At 42.1% G+C, this 12462-nt stretch overlaps 1 protein-coding gene across 5 annotated transcripts in view; it reads left to right on the top strand.

Annotated features, from left to right (window-relative positions):
* TMEM67 (transmembrane protein 67) overlaps window positions 1–8976 on the top strand; it is a 33887-nt gene extending 24911 nt beyond the window's left edge. For 3 of the 5 annotated variants that reach the window (XM_077782910.2, XM_085572339.1, XM_085572340.1), the window contains 5 exons: window positions 85–201; window positions 281–385; window positions 745–847; window positions 1829–1971; window positions 2424–5592. In XM_077782910.2, coding sequence (XP_077639036.2) covers window positions 85–201; window positions 281–385; window positions 745–847; window positions 1829–1971; window positions 2424–2504 — 549 coding nt within the window. In that variant the 3' untranslated portion in view covers window positions 2505–5592. Of the gene's footprint in view, window positions 1–84; window positions 202–280; window positions 386–744; window positions 848–1828; window positions 1972–2423; window positions 5593–6091; window positions 6263–8867 lie in introns of those variants that run through there. The other 2 variants (XR_014952998.1, XM_085572338.1) reach the window with 2 other exon arrangements.
* Window positions 8977–12462: the final 3486 nt, after the last annotated feature.

Below are 12462 nucleotides of genomic sequence, written 5' to 3' on the forward strand. Positions count from 1 at the left end.
GAGAGGAAATTAAAAGCTTTTGACTGTGTTTGGGTCTATGATTGACATTAATTATGTTAATTTACACTTGCTTTAATTGTATAGGAAAATCTGTGTAGTCAGAGAGGTTTGTTACCAAACACAGATGGCCAGACATTTCAGATTTCCATTTCAAGAAAAATGCGACTAAACTATGACTGGATTCATGAAACCTTAACAAGAGTAAGTGAGATATTGGTATTCTTTAAATGTTATTTAAAATACAAAATTTCTCTGTTAAAGTCTTGGTCTTGTATTTCAGAAACAAGGTCCTGCCAGGCTTTTGAACTCATCTGCAAATACTTTCGAACAAAGCACAAGGGCCTACAATGCCATGAACAAATTTCTCAGTTCTTTTATTGATCATGTATGTATACTGACATTACTATATTAAGGAAAATATACTTACTCTAAATACAGACTAAAAATTGCAGTTCCTCTTTAAGCTCATGTGCTTTAAGATTTATTGTTAAAGATTTTATGGCATCCAGAACAGTGCTTCATTAAAAAAAAAAAAACCAACAAAAAACAACAAGAATTGGAGTGCTGTTCAGAAGTGCAGACTGCACTTCAAGATGACAAATCCTTTTTTGTTATGTGCTTATTTTTGTCTTGGAATAGACCAGTGGGTTTTGTTTCATTCATAAAGGTCTAAGTAGCTGTACTTCACTTTGTAGCAGGTTTGAAATCATAAAACAAGATGTGTTGTTTTTATTTTTCTTACAGGTTCATAAAGAAATGGATTATATTGTCAAAGATAAGTTGCTGCTTGAACGAATTCTTGGCATGGAGTTCATGGAACCAATAGAGAAAAGTATTTTTTATAATGGTAAAAAGATGTGTGGTATTTGTACTATTTTAAGTATTCTGGTTTCTATGTAGATTTCTTTCCCAGGATTTACAATCTAAGATGGACTTGACAGCAGGAGAGATCAAGTGACTAATTGTGAGGGAGGTATTTAAGAGAAGTTCTGTAGGTTATAGAAATCCTGTTTATAATTTGTCATTTGACTGTGATCTTTTTTATTTAAGGCAGCTGAAAGTGACCGACGTACACATTTATGAAATTCATAATCATAAGCACTGATAGAAGTATATTATTTGATAGTCTAGACTGCTATGGTTCCCAGAAGTTTAGATATAAATCAGGATTTCATGGCACTGAAGTACACAATTTATAATGAAAATACACTGTTCCCAATCAAACTTGTATTGGACATTTTTTGAAAAAGTAAGAAAACGGAAAAGTTTTTTGTAATTGTTTACATATTCTTTTCTCTTATAGAAGTGGTGTTTTTTGATTAAAATAAAGAGGTAGATAAATGGTCTAGAGTACTTTGGCTGTGAAAAAGGTATTTTCACCTTAAAAGACCCGTTTTCTGGGGGACCATTAAACAAAAATAATGCAAAGCTCTGAACCTTCTCATAAATAAGGCAAGAAGCATATGTTTTTATGATTTTGTTGAGTTGGGGCCAGAGCTAGGAGCTACTAAAACTTTCAGTGACAGGGAAGCTACATCTGCTTCTTGATTTAAAACAACTTTTTAAAATAATCTGATTGAGATCTCAGGAGTAAATAGAGCTGTGTGTGACACGTGTTCATCAGTATGATGCCATTTTATAAGTGAAAAGTTTGTATTGATTTTCAGAAGAATGAGAGGACTATCTCTGTGTTGCCATAGAATGTCATAAATTGCTCTATCTCTGATCTTCCTTTTTCTTATCAGCGTCCTCAGCACAGACTGATGAACTCTACAAACTTGCAACTCACAGAAATACTAATTTTTAAAAAAATATTCTCTTTCCATAGATGAAGGACACTCATTCACTGATGTTCTCTATTATGGCAATGAAACAACACTGCTCATCTTTGATATCCTGTTTTTCTCGGTTGTGGATTTAGCTTCTCAAAGTTTTGTTTTAGCAGCTATTCTAACATATTTGCAACAAGAGGTAAATTTCAATTTAAGAGTAAAGTAATATTTTTTAAATGGGAGTCAATATGGCAGTTTAAATAGTTAGCTAGATAATAAATGCAGTGAGTTAGCAGTGTGCAGTGAGAGAAGATTATACTGAGACCTTATGAAATAATTTTTTTATTTATTTTGTCAAATGGACTTGTGAGAAATTAATTTTGTTCACATGGTGATCCTGAATGAAGAGATTACAAATAATTTTCAATAGAAAATGGAAATATCTGTTAAAATTAATCTCACATAATTCTGTCATAATTTGGGATAGAAAGATAGTGGAAAATGTTTTAAAAATGCTAAAGGGGATTAAGCACCTAATTAATTATTATTTACAATTTAAAGATAATCTGAATTTACTATTTTATGTTAGGTACTGAAACATACTAATGTAAGTATTTCTTCATTAATACATGTTTTCCAAAATGTTCTTAGATATTTAGGTTTATTCGTAATACACTTGGGCAGAAGAATTTGGCTTCCAAAACCTTGGTGGATCAAAGATTTCTCATTTAATTGAGAAGATGAAAAACTGTTAAGGATTTAATAATGGAAAATATGAACATGATCAAAGCGTCTCTGACCTGCAGATTAATTGTAGTGCACTTTTCCACAGTAACAATGTAATGGGTTTGAAACTTGTCATTTTTTATATTGTGTGCTATTAAGCTTTATTTTTATGTATTTATAGGGTTTTTTTTTAATTTGTGAACACTAAGCCATAGGCTTTAAAAAGAAAGGTACATGCAAATAAGACAGAAGTAAACTTACTGTTCTTATTATTAGAATAAGATTAAAATAATTTTATGTCTTTTGATAAGATATGCACCACTGACTTTGAGGAAACAATTTGAGCATCTTATTGACAGGAGAGGTTGACAACTCTGAAATTCTCTGAAAATACCTTAAATCTTTGTTCCTTTTTTTAAGTTATTTTGACATGTAATGTTTAGCAAATATATGTCAAATTTTACACAGCACAGGATTTGTTCTGAATTAAGTTAGTATTTCAGGAGGAATGTTTCAAGATTTCTTATTTGCAGAAATTTTAATGTTTCTGTCTTGTGTGATACAGTACTGTATATTTCTGTCTCTTCTCTTGGAGTTTATCATTGTTTTTTCTTGGGTGTTGCCTACATATGACTTCCCAAACATGTATTTGAGATACAGTTGTGTTACAGTGATGTAGAGAAAGAGACTGATAGAGCAGAGGAGATGTTCATCAGCATTTGGGACTTGTTCTTGATCTTCTGTCTTGTGAAGCAAGAGGTTCAGAGAAACAACAATAATTATTCTGTTCACTTTTTCTGCACAAGTGAAATGGAAGCAATTTTTTAAAATCTTTTTAGAATTGTTTTCACAGGTGCTCATGGTCTCTTAATTTTCTGATTTTTTTAATCTTTAGGTATAACAGAGATATAATCATTTTACTGTCATCATATTTTTGGAATTTAGAGAAGTTAGTAATTACTCAAGTGCCAAAGGAGATTGTGAATGGCCTTCAAATCACCTTAAACCGAGGTGTCTACCTCCCATTTTTATTACTAAAAAGTCTCCCTATCTTTATACTTAGTGTTTTTTCAGTAAATGTTTAAACATAAATAGTGTTTGTTGGGTTTATAGCTGTTACTTGTCGTTAGATGATTCAACAAGGGACTTACAGGAGGAAAAATACCAGAAAAATATCAGTCACCATCATCTCATGTTTATTCTGAAACAGAGTGAGGACATGACTAGTTGAACTTAGCAGATTTCCAGTGCAGATATGCTTATCTGAGTTGAAGCAGCATTGTGTTTCAGATGGTTTTTGGCTTCATAAAGTGGAACATGTTCTCATGTTGGTACACTGTCATATCATACTAAACTGAGAGTAACATGGACGTAAATCTCACAGTTGCTATGGCTCCACTGCATTTGCTTTTGGTGTTGCAAAGCCTGTGTCACTTACTTGTCCAATGCAGTTGTATTGAGTGATAGAACATGCCTGCCAGTAAGGCTGTGACCAGAGAGATAACTAAAAAGTTGATTTGCAGTGGTACATACATTTATTAATGTGCAGTTTAGCATGGGCATTTCCATTTCATGCTTTCCTTGTTTCTATCTGCTTATGGACACAATTCTTAGTTTGCTGGTGCACACTATGCCTCAAAAAGGTGTACATACAAAATTTCTGATGAAGTGTTCAGGATAAATAAAATTAAGGTTGTTGCATTTATGGTGAATGTAGTAATTAAAGTGTCCATTAGGTTCTGAATCTGTTTAAACAGCCAAAAATCGTATTTCCACTGGGAACCATGACTGTATGAGCTGATTAGTTGTGAGGTTTCTTGTCAGTGATCTACTGAGAGCCATAACTGTAAATTAAGCTAAGGAGCCATCTGAAAAAGAAGCTGCAGCAGGACATTCACAAGGCAAAGGCAGCCTCACCTGGTGTCCATGTATTTCTTTGGGTTTGTCTTTGCATAACTTAGCTAAACTTAAGTCCTTACAAGTCCCTGCAAAGTCAGTGTATGAGAGGAAATAAAATCTTTGGCATGTGACTATGTTTACTCAAGCTAACAGATGTGACTAAAGGGGTGCAGGGACTTGCTGTGGTCCATTAATGAGCAAGGGTGACCCTGGTGCAGTGCCCTAATACTGGTCTTTATATACATCACTGTCAGTGGTCACAGGCACAGGTTTCTTCTCTCTGAATTCTGGTGATGTGTTCATGATCATGAAGTGTTTCTAATACCATGCCTCAACCATACTTTCTCCTGAGTGGTCAGATTTATGATCAGTCAGAATAACTAAACTAACTAGATTTGGGTGAATCAGAGAATGTCTGAAAGCAGAATGAAGATGTGGTTGTGCCATCTGTAGATGTGTGGTTTTAATTAGTTCAGCTTTCATCAGTTCAGTACCTGCAGAAATGGAGACATTTCAGCCTGGGGGCTCTGCAGCCTGTTCTCAGTGCTTGTGCTAACCAGGTACACCTCTATATACATAGTTCCTGCTTTGAGTTTGCTTTAGCTATGCCTTTAATTATCTGCTGCACAGTGGGGCACGTGAAAGCTTTAATGACCTTGCATTTTGCAAGAACTACTGCTAAAAGCAACTCTTCTTAACAGATAAATGATAAATTAAAAACATCCTGTCAAAACAGTTCAGTCACTTGGCCCTCTCTTTCTCCTCAGTGTACACACTACTCTGTTTTGTTTTAGTTTTCCAGATCATTTGTCTAAAATGTTAATATTGCTAACATAGGCACTCTACGTGATTTAGGAAATAATTACAGGAGTCAAAAGCTCCAGGAATTCAAAGAATCTTTTCTTCACTCTTGCTGTCCAGTGAACACTTGGAACAGGTTGGCTGAGCTTTGTTCCCCTATTCCTTGATATTAGTTCAGGAAATATCAAGCTTGATATTTGTTCAATAACTATCCCTTGTGGTTGTATTTCCAGCTTAATGTTTTGGTTGTTGTTTTTTTTAATTAATATGTATCTACAATGTGTTGTTCATGTGATGAGTGTCTTTCAGGTTTCTAAATGTTCTGTTTTACCACATGGTATTTCAGGCTCTCCTGTCTGTTTCTCTGAGAAATAAAAAAATATTAAAGATTGGAGACAGGTTTTTTTTCCATTCATTGATTGAGTTGACCCAAACCTACAAGTTTCTTCTTCCATTCAAATGAGAGTAGGGGCTGCTGCTGGCTCTGCAGTCCAGAGAAGCTCTGTCAAACAAGTGTGAGAAAGGGGTTTTGCAGTCCACGCAATAATGGCGGGTATGGTTTTGGATAGTCAGAACTAATAGAATGAGATGGTTGTTTTTTGCCAAGTTAAATACTAAACAAATTATTTCTAGCAATAATTAAAATTTGTATGTACAGACAAAGTACAGTAATTTCAAAAATATGTTAACATTTACAGGTTTCATTTACTGATGAGGACTTGCCATTTTACTACAACATTTATTTGAATGGTAGGGGTGGGTGTGTGACAGGTAAACCCTGCCAGAGGTGAGAAGTGGAACTGGCAGAGTGCTCAGCTTCCACCCTTCCATCAGCTGCTGCAGCACAGTGATGCCAGCCAAGCCCAGCTCAAGGGCTGTTGTTTTTTTTTCAGGCTCAACAGGAGTGTTTGAGCAGTGGGTGAAGGGTACAGTGACATTGTGACACACGCCTAAGAAAATCACAAGTAAATGGATGGTGGAAGGAGGTAACTCCCCAACCTCTCAAAACTGGTCTCCCTCAACACTACCTACTTTGCTCTAACTTTTTTTCTCTACCCAGTATCATGCCCATTTCTCCTGTACCTTTTCACTAATTAAAAGTACTGTTAACTCTCCTGTACCCCAAGTCACTGCCTGACACCTCCTCCATCACTTCATCAATGTCAACAGAGAGGCAGATCCTGCCCCTCTCTTCCTGCAGGTCTGGCAGCCAGGCTCTGCCACGCCAGATGCTGCCTTTCTCCACTTCCCTGGGCAAATAAGGAGAGATGTGACCTCAGCAGGAGAATGCTGCTGAGCTGAGCAGCACTGTGTACCAAGGTGTGCCTCAGGGTTGCAGCACAGGTTCTTTGATGAGCAGAATGAAAATCCAAACATAGCCTTAAAGGTCACCTTAAAAGTATGAAGTCCCAACTTCTGTGTATGTCTAAAAGGAATGAAACCAAGATGAAACCGTCCTCCAGCTTTGCCTCTTCTATTGCTTACGTACCATCTCCATCCCAGACACCACCTTCCTTCCTTCCTTCCTAGCCTCCTGCCATGACAGAGCAGACAGGTGACCCCTGTGTGAAAGTCACACAGTGGGTCAGTCCTTGCTGACCCACCACTGCCTGCCAAAGGGAGCAGAGCTGTGGACGGTGTCCTGCAGGCAGGGTGGCCGAGCTGTGCCAGCCTCCATGGGCACAAGTGTATGGGCAGGTCTGGGCTCCAGGGCCCATGGGGAGGACCTGGATCCACAGGTTGGGCTAAGGATCCTGGAGCCTGTGGGACAAGCTCCACGGAACTCCATGGGAGACGCATTTGCCTCTCTGCAAGCTGAGTTACATTTTACCCTGGTAGAGCTTCAGTAAGCTGTGATGGTCCAAAGGCCTGACCAGCTGCATCCCTCTCTGTTCCAGCTGCTTTACCGATCTACTGATGCTACTCGAGACTTGTCACTCCTTTAATTTTCCCCTGTGATTTCAGTCACAGCAGAAGTAGCTCCAAGCCTAGGAGCTGGGGAGAAGTGAGGCAGCCCTTGGGCCTGATCAGGAAATACGTGATGTTCAAAGCTCATCTGTGGAATAGCTCTGCAGAGGTTAGGAGGCAGCACTGGATTAGCTGACACTGAGAATTTCCTTTTGAATGTTCAAAATTGTTCTTTTGTTAATTCGTGAAAGTTGAGCCCACACCTGTCAATCTCCTCACAACCTGTGGTGTTCATGGAATCAAACCAGAGGCTGAATCTGAGCAGAGAGAAGGAAATGTACTTGCCATAGCATTAAAGCAGTTATTCCTAGAAAATCTGCAGCAATTAAGAGACAGCTCTAGAGGGTTTATTTCAGTGGTTGGGTTTCTACATAAGTGTTTTATTATGGAATTACCAAATTTCCATTTTACAGGTCTGTGTCAGGGTAGCAGAAAGGCTCATGCAGTATGCAGGAAATGGGAATGGGTAAAATTACCTGGAACCCCATGGTCACCATAATCTTCTCACCCTGGTTTACAGCTGCAAGAAAATAACACCCTTCAAATCATACAAGAAATAACTCTCCAGTTCTTCCTGCAAATGCTGAATGGGGTTATTTGCTTTTGGCTTTGCCTGATCTCTAGGACAAGAAGAGTTGTGCAAGTGACCTCCCAAGCAAACAGCTCAGTACCTCCCAGAGCCTGTTTCTCTTTCCCATCCGTGCTCTGCCACTGGCAGCCAACCTGGGATGAATAAACTTTGCACTTTCATGTGCTACAGTTCCCCCTGAATTCTCTACACACTCCATGGAGCTGTTGGGGCAGCACCCCCCCTCCGCAGCATCTTGGAGGATGGATCTGGATACTGGCTCTGGGGCACATCTCCAGGCTGCTGCCCCACCTGCACCAGCCCTTCTCCTTTTCAGGCTCCTCCTCTTCAGGCTCACCTGGCCCTGCAGGGAGCCAAGCCCCAGAAACATTGTCAAGGGGATTACAGGAGTTAAACTGAAATCTTTTTGTTTAATAACAGCTGTGTTGAAAGCTCGGTATTTATTGCACTATCCTGGAAGGTCAGAGCAGCAGTGACATCGGGAGAGGGACTCCTCAGGTGTTCATTTCTCCTAAAAGCATGCAGTCAGAAACTAGTTTCTGTTTTTTCAACAGTTTGGGAGGAAAGAAGGAAAGGAAAGGAAAGGAAAGAAGGAAAGGAAAGGAAAGGAAAGGAAAGGAAAGGAAAGGAAAGGAAAGGAAAGGAAAGGAAAGGAAAGGAAAGGAAAGGAAAGGAAAGGAAAGGAAAGGAAAGGAAAGGAAAGGAAAGGAAAGGAAAGGAAAGGAAAGGAAAGGAAAGGAAAGGAAAGGAAAGGAAAGGAAAGGAAAGGAAAGGAAAGGAAAGGAAGGAAAGGGGCTGCACTTCCCATTTGCAATGTTTTCTTTTTTTACAATTATAATGCAGTGAGTGTTTTGACATGGGGCACCCAAAAATTCAGTGCAGAACTTGATGAGCCACTAGCTTCTCCCCACATCATCCTAAATCCACAGGGACAGGGAGGTACACCTTTTCATAAGGATGGAGGCAAAGCCTGACAAAATAATCTGTGTAGACATGGTTACAGTTCTTAAAAAGAAAGAGAGAGAGAGAGAGAATATGGCTGCCTTGCTTGCACTGGCAGCTGCAGCTTACTGGTGGCTAACACTGATCTTACTGCATATTATTTCTCTTAGGTGACAGACAGCCTGTCTCTGCATCTGCAGAAACCCCAGCACTGTGCCCCTTGGACAGCAACACAATTGAATTCCTCTGAAGGTTGCAGATGCTGTGATGACTCTCAGGGATTTGTGAGCATGGTGATTGGAAGGTGCTGGGTCTGAAACCTGTGGATCAGGAGCATCCAGTCTGTCAACAGGAAGAGCAGGATCCTACAGCAATGCTGGTTTGCAGCTGCAGCTGTGCAGCTGTGACACCCCTGTTATACAGGTTGTAAGGAAAGGTTGGCTGCTGTCAGTGAGGAAGTTTTGCCTCCTCACCCCAAATACTGTTGAGCAAACCACAATTTCCCTGATCTCTCTAGCTGTTTAGAGCTAGCATTGCTCTCCAGTGGCTTATTTCTGACAGCCTGAATAAATGCAGAGAAATACTTTGATGACACACTTCTTTGTAATAATAATATTAATTGCCCATGCTGAGCAGACATGAAGCCAGAAGAGACCATGAGGTAATGGAACCTCCTTTGGTGGCCACTCAGGGCTCTTAGCTCCTCTGGCACAGTCACACTGATTCCCCATCCCTTGTCATCAAGGGATCCGTCGCCTTCTTAGCAACCATTGCCAGGGCAGGGCTGGGATTCTTTATGATGCAATTAAGCAGCAGACATTGAAATGGATCTAGTTGGGAGAACAGGAAGGAGTTTATCTGCTCTGGGGAATTACTTCTGTCTCCTGCTTTACCTGGGACAGTTTGAAATCGATGCAGTAAGAAAGGGCAAAAGTTAGAAAATTCAAAAAGTTTCACCTCCCACCAGTGATTGCCATGCCATCCATAGTTATAAAAGCTGTACTGGAAACCACCGTGTATAATTAGAGGAGGTGGATGTTTTCACATTCTCTGCCTGTGTGTATGCAGAAGATAAAAGCCTGGCTGCTCTTCACACCCCTTGTCGGTCTCTCAGCTCAAGGACAGTGTACTAGACATCTGCAAGGAGCACAAGCCAACTCTGCGCATGCTTGTGCTTGGAAATAAATGCCTCTATAACCCAGCTCACAGCTGGGAACCAGCCTCAGCCCCTGATATTATCCATGCAGTGGTACTGAAATGGATCTAGCTGGGCAAGTGGCTCAAAGGGTTGTTGGTGCAAAAGGAGCCCTGGCAGGGTCTGCTGTCCTGCAGGGCCAGGATGATGTGGTAGCACCGGGTGAGGGGAGGAAAAAGGGGAGGAGCCAGGCCTGGACAGAGGTGTCCAGGGCAGGCCTCAGTTTTGCCCAGAGACACCAAAGCAAAGCATAGCACCAGCCTAGGATCACAAGCTTTCAGCTGGCTTTTGGCACTGCACAGGAAACAAGGCAACCCATTCTTGTGTGCTTATCCTCTGCAGCCCCTTTGCCTCAAGGAGGGCATGCAGTAAGCGTGAATGCTGAACACACGGTACCACCCCATCTGTGGCTGTCAGCAAGCCACACACCCAGCCACCCAACGGGGGCAAGCTGGGACTACAGTGAGGGTCCTGAGCCAAGGCAGCAGAGACAATCAGCCAGTGATGACACCTTCTCATATGGTTTTGTATTCAGACTTTAGCCAAGAATTACCAGATTCCCTTGTCGCAGCAAATACATGAGAATGGCATTTCTTGAGAAAAGTCCCTACAGTCCAGGAAGTTGCCACCTTCCAGCTTTTCTATATGTCAAAGGCACAGAAGATCCATAGTACAGAAGGTCATATGCAGCAAATTAAACTCTGTGGGAAGACTGGAGGCATCAGCAAGGTGGGGAGTAGAGAGCAATATCTTGCAGGGCTCCCAGCAGTGGGTCTGGGTAACCCCAGTGTGCACTTTCAATCCTGCAAACCACCTCTGCAAACAAACCTGATGGTTCCCAGCAGGGTGACCACGCTGGCAGGTTAAAGGTACCTGGCCCCCAGGTGTTTGTAACCATTAGCCCAAGAGTCAGAAGGGACCAGTGACCTTCCTGGCCCCAAGTCATTGCTTAAGAGTTTAAAGGAGGGCTGTAAGCAATGATAAAATGCTCCAAAGGTCATATCCCTGTCCAAAATCTGGGGATGCTGCAGGTCTGTGTCTCCTTTGTTGCCAAGGAGTGATTTAGCTAAAGGAAAGGGGAAATTGCCCCATTTGCTTTATCTGGAAATGTTTTTTTCTCAAAGAAGCCCACCAAGCATATGCTGAAACTCCACTGGTGGCCTGATCCCCCTTGCTGTGTCACAGCACAGGCTCTCGCAGAGTTTGCTCCCAAGGTAATTATTTTTAGGGTTAATTTCTGAGCAGAAGGTATTCATGCTCCCAACGACCTACACTGTTAAACACAATTTTCCTCTGGGTTTACACACACATAAAAAGGTTTTACTCAAGTCAAACCTGGAATAGAAATGTTTCAAACAACCTCCTTGTTTGCTCAGTCCCAGAGCAGTGTTGATTTAAGAATATTGTCTTGATGGTAACCTGTTGGAAAAGTTTAAATTCCTTTCACAACCTGGAGAGAAAAGGGGGCCACTCAGTGAAGGTTCTTTATGGCAGTGGCAGGGGTTGGCACTCCCCAAGTGGCCATCTGTGCTCATTAATTCTGATGGAAGGCTGCACTGGCCCATCATAGGAAAAAAAAAAAAAAAAAAGAGAGAGAGAGAAAAAAAAAAAGAAAAAAAAAAAAGAGAGAGAGAAAAAAAAGGAAAAAAAAAAAGAAAAAAAAAGTGGGAAAAAAAAAAAGGGGGGGGGGGGGGCTCTGTAAAAGCACCAATTAAAGTAGCCGGTAATTCCCCTTTTACCTATACCTGAGCATGCAGGTTTAAATGAGGTACAGCTTCACAGTGATTTTGGAAGACTGTGCCAGTGCTGGAGCCCTGCCGGGGCTGGGCTGGCTCCTGGGTCAGGGGGCTGCACTCCGAAAACTCGGAAGCGAGCTGAGAGGGGTGATGTATGCAGGGGAACCTTTGGGAGCGTGTAAAGCTGCGGGACAAAAGGCACGCTCGTGTAAGCCGTGGAGGCCGAAGGAGGAAGGGCGTTCTCTGGCATCCCTTCCTCTCTCCAGCTGCTGCTCCCAGCGCAGCCGCAGCAGCGCTCGCACACCCCTGCACCACCCACCGCCCCCGAAAGGGCCTTTTGGGCCGGGAAGGGTCGCGTTAGCATCAAAGCCATGGCGCAGCAGGGGCTCTGCTGTCAGGCCGAGCTCTGCTCAGCAGGAAACTGCTCGCAGCTGCAGAGGGAGGAGCCGCAGAGGCTCGGGGCAGCTGGCCCGGCGCCCGAGGGACAAGCAGCGGCTGTCGCGCTGGTCCTGGACGTGTTGCTGGGAGTTGCTTGGCTGTCGCCCCAAACTCCCCTTCCCTTCTGAGCTCACAAGTGCAGTCGTTCATCCCCTCTGAGGACACTTCCTCACCTTATGCACCTGCCTATTCCAAACACCACGGGTCTGACTACCACCATACTGCAACACTCCAAGGGTCTCCCTGCGCTTGTGTCCCACAGCAGGCAGTGCCACCGCCTTGCAGTCTCTTCACGGGGCCGGGGCCGACACCGGGCAGCTCTGCTACCACCATCCTGTCCAGTTACTCTCAACTGCTGACAGAAGTCAGGCCAGGCAAAGCCAAGCCTTTTCTTGG

This window comes from Lonchura striata, chromosome 2, assembly GCF_050655825.1.
Source record: "Lonchura striata isolate lonStrDom1 chromosome 2, ASM5065582v1, whole genome shotgun sequence".
Taxonomy (NCBI): domain Eukaryota; kingdom Metazoa; phylum Chordata; class Aves; order Passeriformes; family Estrildidae; genus Lonchura; species Lonchura striata.